The 20636-nt window shown below is 42.0% G+C and overlaps 2 protein-coding genes across 4 annotated transcripts in view; both read right to left on the bottom strand.

Annotated features, from left to right (window-relative positions):
• Positions 1-20636, bottom strand: part of LOC125086968 (ATP-sensitive inward rectifier potassium channel 12-like) — an 874374-nt gene that overhangs the window by 649794 nt on the left and 203944 nt on the right. The gene's annotated exons all lie outside the window — the stretch shown is intronic.
• LOC125086974 (olfactory receptor 139-like) lies at positions 7053-7999 on the bottom strand. Its single transcript, XM_047706729.1, is given in 2 exon segments — positions 7053-7360; positions 7363-7999. Coding segments are annotated over 2 exon segments (945 nt in total).

Genomic DNA, 20636 nt, shown 5'->3' on the forward strand with positions numbered 1-20636 from the left:
AGAAGCTTCTATTTGTGGAACTCAGAAGGATTATATTCCCCAATCCTGATCCTGGCTGTCTCCGTGGGAAACTTTACTAGAGCAGTTGCTGGATAGGTGGGACTCCCAAGGTCCTGCAGAGCTGGGGAAGTTAGCAAAGTTTATCAATTAGTTGACTCTTGTGAACAGAGCAAAAGATACTGAGGTGTTTTGGGGGCCCAGGAGATCAATCATGCTCCCTCCCAGTCTCCATGGTGTGGGAGGAGCTGGTACAGGACAACAGCTTCTACATGACTGAGTTCTTCCTCAGTGCATAAGAGGGAGATGAGGGCCAGTGCGGTAAAAAGGACATAGTACCAGCTATGCTGGTACTAAGCTGGAGTATTAGGGAGGAAATTCTTGCTCTGGTCCACAGAAGAGGAAGGGCACAAACTCTAGAAATATGGCAAATGCCTTCTCCTGGAAACCCAGTGGAATTTTAACATCACCTTCCCATTGTACTCGTCAACTCAGTTATTCTCTATTTCAGTTCACTTAATCTTCAGAATAATCATTGGAAGTGCATGTCAGGATTCCCATTTCATTGATGAGAAAATTAGGGACTGCAGAGAGGAACTGGCCTGCCCAGCGTTACACAGCCAGCTGGTAGCAGTCTTAGCCTGGAAGCCAGGTCTCCCAACTTCTCAGTCCAGCTCTTTCCACTTGACCACAGCTGATTCAATTCGACTAGGAGCACAGGCTTCTCAGGTTCCTGCGTGGCACAGAGAAGATGCTTGCTTATTTGTTTTCCTTGTATCTTGGCCTAGACAACTACCTGTCAGTACCAAATAAAGATCTGAAATCTTTTAGGCCCTGATATCATTATCTCCCCAGATCCTGCAAACATAAACTTGGAAAATGAGGTTAAATATTTTCTGGCTGATGTCCCAAGATTCCTTCCCAAACTCTCTTCTTTCTGTTTTTTTTTTTTTTAAAGATTTTATTTATTTATTTATTTGTCAGAGAGAGAGAGAGAGAGAGAGAGAGAGAGAGAGAGAGTGAGCACAGGCAGACAGAGTGGCAGGCAGAGGCAGAGGGAGAAGCAGGCTCCCCACAGAACAAGGAGCCGGACGCGGGACTCGATCCCAGGACGCCGGGATCATGACCTGAGCCGAAGGCAGCGGCTTAACCAACTGAGCCACCCAGGCATCCCTCTTCTTTCTGTTTTAATGATTGCTAGCTAACAAATAGCATGGAGGACAAGGGGAGATGGAGAGGAGAAGGGAGTTGAGGGAAATTGGAAGGGGAGGTGAACCATGAGAGACTATGGACTCTGAAAAACGATCTGAGAATTTTGAAGGGGTGGGGGGTGGGAGGTTGGGGGCACCAGGTGGTGGGTATTGTAGAGGGCACAGATTGCATGGAGCACTGGGAGTGGTGCAAAAATAATGAATACTGTTATGCTGAAAAAATAAAAAAATTAAAAAAAAAATTAATGATTGCTAGCAGTCAGGCCTTCTCTGCCTGGCCCACTGCTCCATCTCCAATCTGGGCCTCTCTCCAGTTGCTGACTACCAAGAACTGACTTTTACCCATCACAGGTCCACTGTGCATGAATTAATTGTTCCTGGGTTTGTACACTTGTTTTCAACCTTATCCCCTGTCCATTTAATTGTCGATGGTCCTTTATTTTTCCTCAGCCTTTTGCATCCCATGTGGGTCTGACTATTTATCATGCAGTATGTGAGTGAAAAAAGCCCAAGGTATTTAGAAGGGACTAGTTTTACAGATAAAAGGAACTGATGCTTAGAAAGTTCATGTAGCCTAAAATGGAAGAGGCTGGATTAGAACAGGTCTCCAGATGTCCTGTCTAAGGCTCTCTTCACTCAACTACACTGCCTTTCCCATTTCTGAGACTCACTGCATCTAGAGTCAGTATCACTGTTTAGTTTTGAGTTCTTTGGTGATTTACTAGAAGCGGGTGGGGAGGGAGACAAAGATGCCGGGCCAGGAGTAAGCACTCAGAGGTTGTCTTACCTTTTAAGCCTCTGGTCTTTGGGAAATCACTTAGCCTGTTTGTACCTGTGCTTTTTGTTTCCTTTTTTTTTTTTTTTTTTTTTTTGCCTTTTTTTTTTTAAATATCTACAAAGTAAGGATAATAGGAACAGGTCTTCTTACTCTGCAATTCTGGCCCTGGTTGTGGGTGACATTCAATGTGCAGTTGCAACATTCAAATGAGAACAGATTTCAAATTGTTTTGTAAATACTGTTAAATGCTAATAGAATAATAAGAGAAAATGAACTACTGTTGTAATTCTCTTGAGTCCTAAGAGTACCTCTCTCTGTGCTGGACAAATGATTAAGCCTCTGGATGGTAGAATAGATGTGGGGAAGGAGGCAACACGGGGTGTGTAGGAAAGCATTTCCAAGTACTTGTATGTAGATGCCCAGTGTGTATAAAATGACATCTGTTATGCTTGATACATGGATCCTGGATGTCCTCAAAAGTTCACAAAGTAACTGATGACATCTGGAATATGTCAGCTCATCTTGCCCTCCCAACTCCACATTGTCACCATTGGTACTTTTAAAATTTTTTTTTTCTGATTGTGTTCCTCTGATCAACACACAATTATCATATGGTTTCACTCATATATGGAATATAAGAAACAACACAGAGCACAATAGGGGAAAGGAGGGAAAACTGGGAAGAAATCAGAGAGTGAAACAAGCCATATGAGATTCTTGACTCCAAGGAAACAAACTGAGGGTTGGGGAAAGGGAGAAGGGTAGGGGGATGGGGTAACTGGGTGATGGGCATTAAGGAGGGCATGTGCTATGATGAGCACTGGGTGTTAGACTCAACTAATGAATCACTGAACATTATATCAAAAACTAATAATGTACTATAACTTGGCTAATTAAATTTAAATAAATAAACAATTTTTTTGTTTTTAATTTTTTTAAAGATTCTACTTATTTATTTGAGAGAGAGAGAGAGCAAGAGAGAGCAAGCACAAGTGAGAGGGAGAAGCAGACTCCCCCCCAATCAGGGAGCTCGATGCGGGATTCAATTCCAGGACCCCGGGATCATGACCTGAGCAGAAGGCAGACACTTAACTGACTAAGTAACCCAGGCGTCCCTTGTTTGTTTTTTTAAATTACAGAATCCAGTAAAAAAAAGCTTCAAATAAAAGAAGATAGCATAAAAGCAAAGTGCTTCTCCACTTCCCATAGCTCTCAGTCCTACCTTCCTCCACGGAGGGAATCACCATCTACAGCCTGAGGATTTTTGTCTGGGATTTTTTTGCCCCACACACATACACATATCACATTATCATCAGTTTCTGTTTAGCAAAAGATGCTATACATCTTCTCATGTTAATGCATGCACATTTCTTAACCAAAAATATGCTTTCTATTCAAATTATTCACATGAAACATGAATAACTCATATTTGCATAGCAGAGTTAAAAGCTATTTACTTCAGATTTCACTGGGGGAGAAGTAGCTTTCTAAGACATTATCATGTCTTAGGGTAAATATCACGACTTAGGGTAAATAACAATATTCACAGTACCTAAAGGTAGTCCTAAAACAAACTATTCACTTCAGAACATGAATTAAAGAAAGACAAACACTTTATCATAACATATGATTACTTATTCATTATAACCCCTCCTCTGTAATGTGCTTGATGTTAAATAGATCCTGGTTTCTGGGTGTTATCAGATTTCATGCCCTGGCTTGATGGTCAGCTTGTGCAACTAAATGCTCTCTTTTTTTTTTTTCTTTTATTTAAGATTTTATTTATTTTTTTGAGAGAGAGAGAGAATGAGAGGGGGAGAAGTCAGAGGAAGAAGCAGGGAGCCGAATGCGGGGCTCAATCCCGGGACTCCAGGATCATGACCTGTGCTGAAGGCAATTGCTTAACCAACTGAGTCACCCAGGCACCCCAATGCTCTTTTTCTAATTCTCTGCAGGAAGGAGACTCTTCTTTGTCTTAGCTTCAGGCAGTGTCTCTTAGTTCTGAGGAGAGATGATATGGTTCATAAGCAGTCAGGAAAGCTTCTCTTTTTTACATCAAACTCAATGATTGTTTTTATTTCACCAACCGAAAGGTTTTGTTTTATGTTTTCATTTTTTTTCCTTTTCCTTTTATATCTTTATATCCCCCTAATATTGGACCTTTGGGGGCTAGAAATGTGAATCATACTTTCATTTCACCAAAAGCCGTCCCAGTTGTGTCTTGCAATTTCTTCATCACAGTAAGTTCATTAAACTTCGAGAGGGGCCCTTTTTCTTAACTGCATTGGATAGTGCTATAATCTAACAACTTTTTATTGAGTAAGGGGTTCTTTCAGATTTTTGCTGTGGCTTGTATTCATCTGGCATCCAAAATCGAAGAAACACCTTGCCCTCGTTCACAAAGAGCACTGCGGATTCGGTTTGTGGAAATGGAAGATGCAGAGAACACAGTTTGTGCCTGAAGGCCTGCTGACCCTGAATGCACCTGGTGGGTAGGCATTGGGCCACCTTGTCTGAGCAGCTATGGGGCCTCTGGCCTCCTTCTTTTGGCACTGGCCCTACAGCCACACGATGTACAGGGGTTCTGAGCCTGGAACTGCACTGTCACCACCAGGACACCATGCAGGTTACCAACCTCCTTTGGCACTTTTTTAAAAATAATTTTTTTATTATGTTACATTAGTCACCATACAGTACATCACTAGTTTTTGGTATAGTGTTCCACAATTCCTTGTTTGCGTATAACACCCAGTACTCCATGCAATCTGGGCCCTCCTTAATGCCCATTCCTGGGCTGAGCCACCCCTCCACCCCACTCCTCTCTAAAACCCTCAGTTTGTTTCCCGGAGTCCACAGTCTCTCATGCTTCATCTCCCCCTCTGACTACCCCTCTTCATTTTTTCCTTCCTTCTCCTCATGTCCTTCATGCTATTCCTTATGTTCCACAAATAAGTGAAACCATATGATAATTGTCTTTCTCTGCTTGACTTATTTCACTCAGCATAATCTCCTCCAGTTCCATCCATATCAATGCAAATGGTGGGTATTCATCCTTTCTGATGGCTGAGTAATAGTCCATTGTGTATATGAACCACATCTTCTTCATCCATTTGCCTGTTGGTGGGCATCTTGGCTCCTCCCACAGTTTGGCTATTGTGGACATTGCTGCTATGAACATTGGGGTGCATATGGTCCTTCTTCTCACCACATCTGTATCTTTGAGATAAATACCCAGTAGTGCCATTGCTGAGTCATAGGGTAGCTCTATTTTCAACTCTTTGAGAAACCTACAGTTTTTCAAAATGGCTGTACCTTTAGCATTTTGAAAACATCTAGCAGTTACACTGGTCTCCCATGTAGAAAACAAATTTCTTTCCATAGATCATGCTTCCTATTACTAATTAATCAGTCTGCAAAATTGTTTTCTGTACTCAGGACTATGCTAGGTATTTGGAGGACACAGTATGATATTAAAAATGGTTCCTGTCTTTCAGGAGCTTATGATGTAGTGGGGAGAGCAAAAGAGGCTGCAGGGAATCCAGAAAAGTTGATGATGGTGTCTTGCTGCTCAGGACACAGTCTGTCAGAGGAGTCACCTAGCAAGGAGAAGCCCTCCCTGAGTGAGAGGTTGTGGCTAAGAGTTCAAGACTGAGTGGAGAAGCAGGAAGAGATGACAGAGGGAGGGCCATGCACACCACAGAGGTCTGGATGTGATATGGTGGTCAGAAATCAGTGAAATCAGTGGCTTTTCAGGGTGGAATGACATGGGACAGATATTTCTCCAGGGATTAATCAGGCAGGTGTGGGGAGCAGCTAGTGGGGAGGAGAGTACAGGCTCAGAGGTCACTGTGGGAGCCCCAGTGGGACTGGATGGCACAGGCCTGAATCGGGAAGCAGTTGTCTGCAGAAGGACAAAGGTGTGGGTAGAAGAGAGTGTTAGGGACTGTTCAGCAGGACCTAGTAGGTGACTGGACTTGGAGAATGACTGTAGATCCATTTGATTGGGAAATATTCTTCAGGGTTCCATTCTGCCCTCCTCAAGCAATTCATAAGCATGCCAAGTAAGGTCACTCTTCTCAGACTTCCAACTTCTGGGCCAGGAAGTGTCTGAAATGGTTCACAGAAAAAATTCTAGAGATAGCCATGACAGGACATGAAACGGGCTATTATTCTATTCACTGTTCTTGTCTGGATTGCCTTAGCTTTGCTCTTTTGGTAAAACCCTGGTTTCTAATACTCATTCACTGGTAAACTGCAAACACTATCTCCCTCTATTTTCCTTTCCCTCCTCACCCTTGCTAAGTATCTACACATATTAAACAGAATGCCCATTATATATCAATATATATACTGACTGTATTTTGTGTATTGTATATGTCAATTTTAAAAATCAGCAAAATTGTATTTTGCCAATTTTAAAAAAACTTGCTATTCTGGGTGCTTCTTCTGAAACATGTGATATCCATCCTCAGTTTTTGGTGGAGGAGTTGTGAATCAGCTAGCTCACACATGGCCATGAAAATGTGGTGTTCCCCTTAAAGGTTACTCAGGATGGACACCCTGGCTTTGGAAAAAAGTATTTGATAATGTTGCTCTGAAGAAGATGCTGGTGGGTCCTAACACTTTATTCCTAGGCTATGTCAAACCTCAGTTTAGTTTCACAGTCTTGGGTTTATTTCCTGAAGAAGAATCTTTTAAAAACCATGCCCCATTCTCCAGTACAAATATATTTTATCTTAAAAGGTGGGTGGAGGATGCAAACATTTTGCTTTTATTAGCATTTTAAACATATTTCAATTAAAAGCTCATTAAATTTTTTAAAATAGCCAATTTCCGTCCCATTTCCTGACATGCCTTATACTTTTCTCCCACCTCTCTTTGATTCATCTTCCACCAGCTTTAGCTTTTCCCCCCAGTCCAAGGTAAACCATATTCTACTCTGGTCCATACTATCTACTTTCTTCCTATCCTTCCAGCCACCCCTGAAGATCCCCAATGCCCACATCCACACCTTCAGCATGAGAAAGTCAGTGGGTGATCTAGGGGCATGCTGGTGTCCTGCTCTCTCATTCAGGTGGTGGCTTCCCTGTCAACACCCTTTTCAGGGCACCCTGCACATCTGGGTTCCGGAGGCTGTAGATGACCGGGTTCAGCATGGGGCTGAGGATAGTGTTGAGGATCCCAACCCCCTTGTCCTTATCTGAGGCTGACACCGAGCCCAGACGCATGTAACTGAAGAAGCCAGTTCCATAAAAGATACAGACTACGGTGAAGTGGGAGCCACATGTGGAGAAGGCCTTCTTCCTCCCCTCCGCTGAACGGATTTGTAGCACTGCAGCGGTGACATGGGCATAGGACACTGAAATGAGGATCATGGGAACACCCCCATGAAAGTGGCCCCCACGAAAAGCAGCTGCCCATTGACGTGGGTGCTGGAGCAGGAGAGCTGGAAAAGGGGTGGGAGGTCACAGTAGAAGTGATTGACCACATTAGGGCCACAGAAGTCAAGCACAGATATAGCCACTGTGTGAGTCAGAGCGTTGATAAAGGAAATGGTGCAGCAAATGCCCACCAGGGCTCCTTGGACTTCACGTCTCATGCGGGTGCTGTAGGTGAGGGGTTGACAGATGACCAGGTAGCGGTCATAGGCCATGGCTGTCAGGAGGTGACAGTCCACACCAGCCAGAAGATGGAAAAAGAAGAGCTGTGAAATGCAGGCAGCATAGGGGACTCTGCACTGGTGGTCCAGGAGACATGCCAGCATCGGAGGGACAGTGACAGTGATGCATCCAATGTCTAGCAGAGACAGATTCCCCAGGAAGTAGTACATGGGTGTGTGGAGTTTGGGCTCTACAAAGATGGCAGCCAGGATACTGAGGTTGCCTCCAACAGTGACTACATAGGCAAAGAGGAAGATGACAAAAAGGATGGGTTGCAGTCTTATGTTTTCTGTTAGGCCAAGAAGGATGAACTCAGTGACAGTTGTCCTATTCCCCCAGGCACCTGGCTCCATAGGCTGCTTCCGAGCTCTGCAGTGGGAGAAGACCTGAACCTGCCACAGGGAGAGAGAGACACATAGTAGGCACCTAATCTGAGACTACTGGATGTTGGGGATTGTGGCGTGAGCACCTACCAGCCTAGAGCTTGAGTAGTCTCCTGGAGGCCACCATGATGCCAGGCATGAACACTTTAATTGCTTTTTCAGGCTCAGGTCCAGGGGATGCCAGGGAAGGGACTGGGGCAGAAGAAACTACTCTGTGGTATAGGACACTGGCTACCTCACAACGTTTTTAATAGCTATTGAGGTTGTGTTGGTATAGAGTGACTGAACAGTAGTTTTGACTAGCTCAATGAATAGATGAATGTATGAGGTTCTAGAAAGGACATCATAGGAGAGTAGCAACAGCATAAAGAACAGTAGGAGGATGAAATTAAAAAGAGATGCAAGAGAGAGTGAGAAGGAAAGGATCAAGGAGCAGACCAAAGTACAGAAATACTCAGAGGCTAAATATGGAAGTCATGAAAGCAGTTAAAGAGAGCACGGATAACGTTTTTAAAGTGTAAACTATGAGTATTGTGCTAAGAACTTCATATTTAATTTTATTTAATATTATAAATAAAAAAATATTATAAATAAATAAAATAATATTATTTTATTTAATTTTCACAGGGCTCTATGGGGTAGCTGCTATTATATCTATATTATCATGACACTGAGGTTTTTAAATGGTTAAATAAGTAGCCCCATCCTCAAACCCAAGACTGTCTGACTCCCCAAATCCACAATTTAACTTTGTACAGCCTCTTACAGAACTTGGACATGTGGTTACTGATGTCTTATAAATGACATTTTGTGTGACAAAGAAAGGAAAGATATTTCTAAGTCTTCAGGTCTTGTCATCACCACAGCTATTCAAAGAGGTCAGGATCCCATCCATCCATCCATCCATCCATCCATCCATCCATCCATCTATCCATCCATCCACTCTTCTATTCAATAATTGTCTATTTGTTAAATGAAGTAAGATTCTGCATATATTTTGGTGGTGGAACTAACAGATTGGGCATGAGGTATGAGAGAAAGAGAAGGTACATGGATGATTCCAAGATTCTTTGCCTGAGTAACTGAAGTTGCTATTAAGTAATATGGAGAAGACTGATGATTTTATAGGGGGTGGGGTCAGCGATCAGGAGCTTTTCCAAGGGAAAAGAGGGGAGTTGAAATCCCAGGGAACATATAGCTAGTTTCCACTCAATTGCACATGGTAGCAGGTTGGTTTTCCCAACAAGTGACCAGACAACTGAGGAATGAACCCATGATGTCAAAAGTTCTTCAATGTGACTGCATCAATAGCTCTGGAAAGGTAACATTGGGGCCCCTTCTGCTGGATTCTTGCTCTGCTGGGCCACCCTTTGTCCATGACTGTGCTAGTGCTCCTTTCTAATTAGAACACTCTTCCATTCCACACGTCAAAACTTCATCCTTTGAGGCTCAGTCCTGGGGCATTGCCCCATCATCTCAAGGAAGTCCTCCTTATCCACCCAGTTTTTAATTGATCTTCCCCTCCTCTGATGAGACAATTAATAACCTGGATCATTCTAGCACTTGCAAATGGAGAAAGGGGTGGGGAGCTGAACCATTATGAGGTATAGCTTGCCCAAACCACACTGGAGGGCTATTTAGAATTAACAGCACAAGACAAAGAATGTAGATTATGCTAATAGGCTACCACAGGAGACTCTACACTACCCCTGGCACCTCCATTCTGTCCTTTCCTGTGAAAACTGTTGGCAATCTTTTGGGCTCAAACTCTGTTGGGCCGATACTGACCCTCTTTTGGAGAAAGAAGACTGCTAGCCTCTCACAGGTTTTGTCTTCATTTCCAGAATCTATCTCCCACCTGCAACCACCACTGATCCTCACAGTAGGAAGTCAGCCACAAACCTCTCAGACACTATACACTTGGGTACACTTTTCTATCACAACTTCAGTCTTGTGCAAACTTTAACTCTACCAAGAGCTAGACTCAGACACAGTGCAGAGTGACAATGCCTCCTTTGCCCTAAGCAGGAGATACATGTCTCTTGTTTATGCCCTTCCAGAATGCTGGAGACGCTGAACTCTAGGAAACAAACTGAGGATTGTTGGTGGGGAGATGGGTGGGGAGATGGGATGACTGGGTGATGGGCATTAAAGAGAGCACTTGATGTAATGAACACTGGGTGCTATATGCAACTGATGAATCACTAAATTCTACCTTTGAAACCAAAAGACAAAGAGGGGGGAAAAAGGAATACCCCAATACCTGCCACTGCTGGGACAGGCAATTTGTGGATACAGGTTATTTGGTGAGAAGAGAGAGGATATTTGCAGGGATCCCTAGTGTCACCATAGGAAATGTCCTCACAGATGGATTTTCTTAGCTTAATATTAAGCCCAATCTGGGTTTGAAATCATAGCAGTGACACAGCCCGGTGTCACATAGCACAGGGGCAAGAATTCATTCTTGCTCTAAGCAGCAGCAATGCCTCTTCATCCTGGATGCATTTGTCCACTCCCCACTTCTTCAATCATCTCCCACCCTGCCTGTTCATACAAGGGTCAGTTCCCCTCAAGTTCTCTCTTCCAATATGCTATATATAGTTCTTTCTCTCCACAAAGCCATGCACAAACTCCCACTCTCCCTTTCTCTCTCCCCCTCTTCTCCCCTTCTTCTTCCTTCTCTCTCTCTCTCTCCCCCACCTCCCCCATTCTTTTGGTTTACAAGATGGACACCGGCACAGCTGAAAGAGCTGTGGAGTTGGAGTTCAGGTGCTTATGTTATTCGTGTTATAAACAAGTTTCTACTAGCATTGGGACTTTGAGAAAGGAAATATGGGGGAAAAAAGAAGGGAGGGATAGAGAGAGAAAAGAAGGAATGAAAAGAAAAATAAAACAGAAAGCTAATGTTTCCATAAATGTATACTCTGTTATACATCAGTACATTATATGTTACATTTAAACTTTACAGATAGTCTTGAAGAAAGGTAATCATTTTACAAATGAGAAAGGTGAGGCTCAAAAAATTTAACTCATCAAAGATCACATATGCAAGAGTTTGTTCTGAATGAAGAACTTGTTCTTTTTCTGCCAGCCCCTGTTTCTTCCCAAGGCCCTTGCCATTAGCCATCTATCTGTCTGTCTGTCCATCCATCCATCCATCCATCCCTTTTTCCTTCTGTAGTATGAAAGAGGATACTGCATTATCTCTAGGTTTACTTAAAGGTGTGAGATTCTATAAATATAGGTTACTCTGCCCTGACCAACCTAAATAGCCTTCTTGGCTTTTCCAGACTCTTCTTTCCCCTACTCTTTACCCCAGTCAGTTCCCTCTGATGTCCCTCTATTTGCAAGCCCTGACCTTCCATCTTTCAGTCACTCAGAGTGGAAAACCTCACCATGATATTTCCCTATCCTTCCTGAATCCAAGCATCCCTCAGTTCCTTGTTCTATCAACAAGGAAAAAGCCATATGAAGATCATAAATGATGTCCACCCCCCACCCCCCTTCCTCAAGATGGAAGGAAACTAGGAGCTCTGGAGCAGTGGAAAGTATCATTGTGGGGCTTACCTTTCTGTGAGTACTCTGGGTGCTACTCCTGGCTGGGGACTTGTAGAGATGGGGTGAGTGCTAAGCTGACCCTAGGTGGCCTGTCTCCAAAGGCTTATAAAAGGTGTGAGGCAGGAGCCCAGAGAGTCTATCCTGGTTCTCTATTTGGCTGTAAACAAGCTCCTAGGGGTCCTAAAAATTAACTCTCTCAGGGATTGCCCAAGAAGCCAGAGGCAGACAAGCAACCTCAGTCCTTAAGGGTTTCTCTCATCTGCCTACTATTTTGGATTCTATTAAAGAAATATTAGATTTATGACATCATTCCAGGCTACTAACGTCTCCAAGAAAGGAGGAAAGGTAATAGTCACCATGTTACAGATGGAAATAGATCCAGAGGAGTTAGATGACTTGGCAAGGCCAGAGAGTGGGCTGTGGTGAAGCTCAGGCAGGGCCCCAGCTGAGCTGATTCTGGTGCTTTTTCTCTCATTTATATATCACATTGGATTTTTTAAGGTAAAACCTTAAAAAAGTTGGGTTAACTAATGTATAATTTCAGTTGTGAATTTTGATGAATTTTGATAAAAGTGTACAGTCATGTATCTACCATATCATCAATATATAAAATATTTCAACCACTCCAAAAAGTTGCCTTCTGCCCCCTTGCAGACAATCCCCTTTCTGCACCATAGCCCATGGCAACCTCTGATCTGATTTCTGTCCCTATGTTTTTGCTTCTTTCAGATTGTCATAAATCATACAGTATGTAGACTTTTATTAGTGGATTCATTCAACTAACATAATCCTTTTGAGGTTATCCATGTTGGCTTTACTGTAGTCCAGCCCTTTTTTTTCACTAAGTAGTATGCCACTGTATGGATATACAGCAATTTGCTTATCTAATCACTAGTTAATGAACATCTGGGTTGTTTTCAGATTTTAGCCATTGCAAATAAATCTACAATAAATATGTGCATACAGTTCTTTGGGTGGATATATGTCTTCATTTCTCCTTGAAAATTACCAAGAGTATAAATGCTGGACTATATGGGTGGATATTATTTCTTCTAAGAAACAGCCAAACTGTCTTCCAAAGTAACTACACCATTTGCATTCCTATCAGCAAAGTGTGAGATTCCATTTCTCATCAAAACTTAATATCAGGGGCACCTGGGTGGCTCAGTGGGTTAAAGCCTCTGCCTTCGGCTCAGGTCATGATCCCAGGGTCCTGGGATCAAGCCCCGCGTCAGGCTCTCTGCTCAGCGGGGAGCCTGCTTCCCACTCTCTCTCTGCCTGCTGCTCTGCCTAGTTGTGATCTGTCTGTCAAATAAATAAATAAAAATCTTTAAAAAAAAACTTAATATCAATTTGCATTCCCACCAACAATGTAAGAGTGTTCCCCTTTCTCCACATCCTTTCCAACATATGTCTTTTCCTCTCTTGCTGATTTTGGCCATTCTAACTGCTCTAAGAAGGACGGGGTAACACAAGGGCAAGATGGCTAGCTGAGCATCTAGCAAACATGGATCTGGGGACTCAAATACTGTATTGAGTTCCTTGTCTCTGCTTTTCTCTAGTTCATTCTTCAGACTGGCTATCAAGTACAGAAATATAAACTCATGGATATTTATGTAATATATATGCTTTTATGATATGTATATTTTATAATAAAAATAAATGATTTATTGATATTTTAAAAACTTGATATCAGAATTTTTAACATTAACTATTAGGTGTGGAGTAATATCTCATTGTGATTTAATTTTGTATTTCCTTAGTGATATTGAGCATCTGTTCATATGCTTATTCACCATCATATGTCTTGGATGAAGTGTTAGTTTAAATAATTTGCTCCCTATCCAAATTGGATGGCTTTTCTACTCCTTATTGAATTGTAGAATTCTTTATATATTCTGGATAGAGGCCTTTTATCAGATAACTGTTTTGCAAATGCTTTCCCAGTCTTGTATTTTTCATTTCTTAACAGTTTCTTTTGAATAAATGACATTTTAAGTTTTGATGATGTATAATTTACCATTTTTTGATTCATGCTTTCTGTGTCTTATCTAAGAAATTTTTGTCAAATCTAAAGTCACAAAGGTGTTTCTCCATTTTTTTACCCCCAGAAACTTTATAGTTTTAGTGCTTACACTTAGAATTAGGATCCATTTTGAGGGTTTTGGCGGGGGGGTTGGTTTTTGGGTTTTTTTTTAATATGGTTCTAGACAAGATTTGGGTTTACGATTTTTTTTTTTTCATATGGATGTACTTTGTTTCAGCACCTGTTGAAAAGACTATTTTTTGGCAACTTTGACAAAAATCGATTGCCCATATATGTGTGGGTACACTTCCAGACTCTCTATTTTATTCCATTGATCAATGTGTTTTCTTTACACGAATATGCATGGTCTTGATAACTGTAGTTTAGTTTGAAATCAAGTAGCTTGGAGGAGGAGTCAAGATGGCGGAGAAGTAGCAGGCTGAGACTACTTCGGGTAGCGGGAGATGAGCTAAATAGCTTATCTAAAGATTGCAAACACCTACAAATCCAACCGGAGATTGAAGAGAAGAAGAACAGCAATTCTAGAAACAGAAAATCAACCACTTTCTGCAAGGTAGGACTGGCGGAGAAGTGAATCCAAAGCGACGGGAAGATAGACCGCGGGGGGAGGGGCCGGCTCCCGGCGAGCGGCGGAGCAACGGAGCAAAATCAGGACTTTTAAAAGTCTGTTCCGCTGAGGGACATCGCTCCAGAGGCTTAACTGGGGTGAAGCCCAGGCGGGGTCAGCGCGGCATCAGGTCCCGCAGGGTCGCAGAAGGATCGGGGGTGTCTGCGTGTCACAGAGCTTACCGGTATTAGAACAGGGAAGCCAGCTACAGAGACAGAGCCGAGGAGTGACTCTCAGCTCCGGGTTACCTTGAACCGGTCGCAGGCTCGGTCAGCTCGGAGTGCGGCCAGAGGCCAGGGTGATGGGAGTCATTGGGCGCTGTTCTCTGAGGGCGCACTGAGGAGTGGGGCCCCGGGCTCTTGGCTCCTCCGGGCCAGAGACCGGGTGGCCGCCATCTTCACTCCCGTCCTCCGGAACTCTACGGAAAGCGCTCAGGGAACAAAAGCTCCCGAAAGCAAACCCGAGCGGATTACTCAGCGGGGCCCGGGTAAGGGCGGTGCAACTCCACCTGGGGCAAAGACGCTTGAGAATCACTACAACAGGCCCCTCCCCCAGAAGATCAACGGGAAACCCAGCCAGGACCAAGTTCACCTACCAAGGAGTACAGTTTCAATACCAAGGAGAGCGGCGGAATTCCAGAGGAGAAGAAAGCAAAGCACGGAACTCATGGCTTTCTCCCCATGACTTTTTAGCCTTGCAGTTAATTTAATTTTTTTTTCTTTTTCAATTTTTTTTCTTTTTCTCTTCTTCTGCTAAATTTTTTTAACTTTTACCGTTTTATTTTTTTAAAGTTTTTTAAATAGTTTATCTAATATATATATTTTTTTTTCCTCTTTTAATATTTTTTCTTTATCGGCTTTCTTCTTTTTAATAGTTTCTTTTTTTTTTTCTTTCTGAACCCCTTTTTATCCCCTTTCTCCCCCCTCACGATTCAGGATCTCTTCTGATTTGGCTAAAGCATATTTTCCTGGGGTTGTTGCCACCCTTTTAGTATTTTACTTGCTCCTTCATATACTCTTATCTGAACAAAATGACAAGGCAGAAAAATTCACAACAAAAAAAAGAACAAGAAGCAGTACCAAAGGCTAGGGACCTAATCAATACAGACATGGTAATATGTCAGATATAGAGTTCAGAATGACGATTCTCAAGGTTCTAGCCGGGCTTGAAAAAGGCATGGAAGATATTAAAGCAACCCTCTCGGGAGATATAAAAGCCCTTTCTGGAGAAATAAAAGAACTAAAATCTAACCAAGTTGAAATCAAAAAAGCTATTAATGAGGTGCAACCAAAAATGGAGGCTCTCACTGCTAGGATAAATGAGGCAGAAGAAAGAATTAGCGATATAGAAGACCAAATGACAGAGAATAAAGAAGCTGAGCAAAAGAGGGACAAACAGGTACTGGACCACGAGGGGAGAATTCGAGAGATAAGTGACACCATAAGACGAAACAACATTAGAATAATTGGGATTCCAGAAGAAGAGGAAACAGAGAGGGGAGCAGAAGGTATGTTGGAGAGAATTATTGGAGAGAATTTCCCCAATATGGCAAAGGGAACAAGCATCAAAATCCAGGAGGTTCAGAGAACCCCCCTCAAAATCAATAAGAATAGGTCCACAACCCGTCACCTAATAGTAAAATCGACAAGTCTTAGTGACAAAGAAAAGATCCTGAAAGCAGCCCGGGAAAAGAAGTCTGTAACGTACAATGGTAAAAATATTAGATTGGCAGCAGACTTATCCACAGAGACCTGGCAGGCCAGAAAGAGCTGGCATGATATATTCAGAGTACTAAATGAGAAAAACATGCAGCCAAGAATACTATATCCAGCTAGGCTATCATTGAAAATAGAAGGAGAGATTAAAAGCTTCCAGGACAAACAAAAACTGAAAGAATTTGCAAATACCAAACCAGCTCTACAGGAAATATTGAAAGGGGTCCTCTAAGCAAAGAGAGACCCTCAAAGTAGTAGATCAGAAAGAAACAGAGACAATATACAATAACAGTCACCTTACAGGCAATACAATGGCACTAAATTCATATCTCTCAATACTTACCCTGAATGTTAATGGGCTAAATGCCCCAATCAAAAGACACAGGGTATCAGAATGGATAAAAAAACAAAACCCATCTATATGTTGCCTACAAGAAACTCATCTTAAACCCGAAGACACCTCCAGGTTTAAAGTGAGGGGGTGGAAAAGAATTTACCATGCTAATGGACATCAGAAGAAAGCAGGAGTGGCAATCCTTATATCAGATCAATTAGATTTGAAGCCAAAGACTATAATAAGAGATGAGGAAGGACACTATATCATACTCAAAGGAACTGTCCAACAAGAAGATCTAACAATTTTAAATATCTATGCCCCTAACGTGGGAGCAGCCAACTATATAAACCCATTAATAACAAAATCAAAGAAACACATCGACAAGAATACAATAATAGTAGGGGATTTTAACACTCCCCTCACTGAAATGGACAGATCATCCAAGCAAAAGATCAACAAGGAAATCAAGGCCTTAAATGACACACTGGACCAGATGGACATCACAGATCTATTCAGAACATTTCATCCCAAAGCAACAGAATACACATTCTTCTCTAGTGCACATGGAACATTCTCCAGAATAGATCACATTCTTGGTCCTAAATCAAGTCTCAACCGGTATCAAAAGATTGGGATCATTCCCTGCATATTTTCAGACCACAATGCTCTAAAGCTAGAACTCAATCACAAGAGGAAATTTGGAAAGAACCCAAATACATGGAGACTAAACAGCATCCTTCTAAAGAATGAATGGGTCAACCAGGAAATCAAAGAAGAATTGAAAAAATTTATGGAAACGAATGATAATGAAAACACAACGGTTCAGAATCTGTGGGACACAACAAAGGCAGTCCTGAGAGGAAAATAGATAGCGGTACAAGCCTTTCTCAAGAAACAAGAAAGGTCTCAGGTACACAACCTAACCCTACACCTAAAGGAGCTGGAGAAAGAACAAGAAAGAAACCCTAAACCCAGCAGGAGAAGAGAAATCATAAAGATCAGAGCAGAAATCAATGAAATAGAAACCAAAAAAACAATAGAACAAATCAACGAAACTAGGAGCTGGTTCTTTGAAAGAATTAATAAGATTGATAAACCCCTGGCCAGACTTATCAAAAAGAAAAGAGAGAGGACCCAAATAAATAAAATCATGAATGAAAGAGGAGAGATCACAACGAACACCAAAGAAATACAGACAATTATAAGAACATACTATGAGCAACTCTACGCCAACAAATTTGACAATCTGGAAGAAATGGATGCATTCCTAGAGACATATAAACTACCACAACTGAACCAGGAAGAAATAGAAAGCCTGAACAGACCCATAACCAGTAAGGAGATTGAAAGAGTCATCAAAAATCTGCAAACAAACAAAAGCCCAGGGCCAGACGCCTTCCCGGGGGAATTCTACCAAACATTTAAAGAAGAACTAATTCCTATTCTCCTGAAACTGTTCCAAAAAATAGCAATAGAAGGAAAACTTCCAAACTCATTTTATGAGGCCAGCATCACCTTGATCCCAAAACCAGACAAGGATCCCAACAAAAAAGAGAACTACAGACCAATATCCTTGATGAACACAGATGCAAAAATTCTCACCAAAATACTAGCCAATAGGATTCAACAGTACATTAAAAGGATTATTCACCACGACCAAGTGGGATTTATTCCAGGGCTGCAAGGCTGGTTCAACATCCGCAAATCAATCAATGTGATACAACACATTAATAAAAGAAAGAACAAGAACCATATGATACTCTCCATAGATGCGGAAAAAGCATTTGACAAAGTACAGCATCCCTTCCTGATCAAAACTCTTCAAAGTGTAGGGATAGACGGCACATACCTCAATATTATCAAAGCCATCTATGAAAAACCCACCGCAAATATCATTCTCAATGGAGAAAAACTGAAAGCTTTTCCGCTAAGGTCAGGAACACGGCAGGGATGTCCGTTATCACCACTGCTATTCAACATAGTACTAGAAGTCCTAGCCTCAGCAATCAGACAACCAAAGGAAATTAAAGGCATCCAAATCGGCAAAGAAGAAGTCAAACTATCACTCTTCGCAGATGATATGATACTCTATGTGGAAAACCCAAAAGACTCCACTCCAAAACTGCTAGAACTTGTACAGGAATTCAGTAAAGTGTCAGGATATAAAATCAATGCACAGAAATCAGTTGCATTTCTCTACACCAACAACAAGACAGAAGAAAGAGAAATTAAGGAGTCCATCCCATTTACAATTGCACCCAAAACTATAAGATACCTAGGAATAAACCTAACCAAAGAGACTAAGAATCTATACTCAGAAAACTATAAAGTACTCATGAAAGAAATTGAGGAAGACACAAAGAAATGGAAAAATGTTCCATGCTCCTGGATTGGAAGAATAAATATTGTGAAAATGTCTATGCTACCTAAAGCAATCTACACATTTAATGCAACTCCTATCAAAGTACCATCCATTTTTTTCAAAGAAATGGAACAAATAATCCTCAAATTTATATGGAACCAGAAAAGACCTCGAATAGCCAAAGGAATATTGAAAAAGAAAGCCAAAGTTGGTGGCATCACAATTCCGGACTTCAAGCTCTATTACAAAGCTGTCATCATCAAGACAGCATGGTACTGGCACAAAAACAGACACATAGATCAATGGAACAGAATAGAGAGCCCAGAAATGGACCCTCAACTCTATGGTCAACTCATCTTCGACAAAGCAGGAAAGAATGTCCAATGGAACAAAGACAGCCTCTTCAATAAATGGTGTTGGGAAAATTGGACAGCCACATGCAGAAAAATGAAATTGGATCATTTCCTTACACCACACACGAAAATAGACTTCAAAATGGATGAAGGATCTCAGTGTGAGAAAGGACTCCATCAAAATCCTCGAGGAGAACACAGGCAGCAACCTCTTCGACCTCAGCCGCAGCAACATCTTCCTAGGAACATCACCAAAGGCAAGGGAAGCAAGGGCAAAAATGAACTTTTGGGATTTTATCAAGATCAAAAGCTTCTGCACAGCAAAGGAAACAGTGAACAAAACCAAAAGACAACTGACAGAATGGGAGAAGATATTTGCAAATGACATATCAGATAAAGGGCTAGTGTCCAAAATCTATAAAGAACTTAGCAAACTCAACACCCAAAGAACAAAGAATCCAATCAAGAAATGGGCAGAGGACATGAACAGACATTTCTGCAAAGAAGACATCCAGATGGCCAACAGACACATGAAAAAGTGCTCCATATCACTCGGCATCAGGGAAATACAAATCAAAACCACCATGAGATATCACCTCACACCAGTCAGAATGGCTAAAATGAACAAGTCAGGAAATGACAGATGCTGGCGAGGATGCGGAGAAAGGGGAACCCTCCTACACTGTTGGTGGGAATGCAAGCTGGTGCAACCACTCTGGAAAACAGCATGGAGGTTCCTCAAAATGTTGAAAATAGAACTACCCTATGACCCTGCAATTGCACTGCTGGGTATTTACCCTAAAGATACAAACATAGTGATCCGAAGGGGCACATGCACCCGAATGTTTATAGCAGCGATGTCTACAATAGCCAAACTATGGAAAGAACCTAGATGTCCATCAACAGACGAATGGATAAAGAAGATGTGGTATATATACGCAATGGAATACTATGCAGCCATCAAAAGAAATGAAATCTTGCCATTTGCGACGACGTGGATGGAACTAGAGGGTATCATGCTTAGCGAAATCAGTCAATCGGAGAAAGACAACTATCATATGATCTCCCTGATATGAGGGAGAGGAGATGCAACATGGGGGGTCGAGGGGGTAGGAGAAGAGTAAATGAAACCAGATGGGATTGGGAGGGAGACAAACCATAAGTGACTCTTAATCTCACAAAACAAACTGAGGGTTGATGGGGGGAGGTGGTAGGGAGAGGGGGTGGGGTTATGGATATTGGGGAGGGTATGTGCTATGGTGAGTGTTGTGAAGTGTGTAAACCTGGCGATTCGCAGACCTGTACCCCTGGGGATAAAAATATATGTTTATAAAGCTGTAAAAAAAAAAAAAAAGAAAGGATGAATCCCCAAGTTTTGTAGCAACATGGATGGGACTGGAAGAGATTATGCTGAGTGAAATAAGTCAAGCAGAGAGAGTCAATTATCATATGGTTTCACTTATTTGTGGAGCATAACAAATAGCATGGAGGACAAGGGGAGATGGAGAGGAGAAGGGAGTTGAGGGAAATTGGAAGGGGAGGTGAACCATGAGAGACTATGGACTCTGAAAAACAATCTGAGAATTTTGAAGGGGTGGGGGGTGGGAGGTTGGGGGCACCAGGTGGTG

The sequence above is a fragment of the Lutra lutra genome, chromosome 16 (assembly GCF_902655055.1).
Source record: "Lutra lutra chromosome 16, mLutLut1.2, whole genome shotgun sequence".
NCBI classification, from domain to species: Eukaryota; Metazoa; Chordata; class Mammalia; order Carnivora; family Mustelidae; genus Lutra; species Lutra lutra.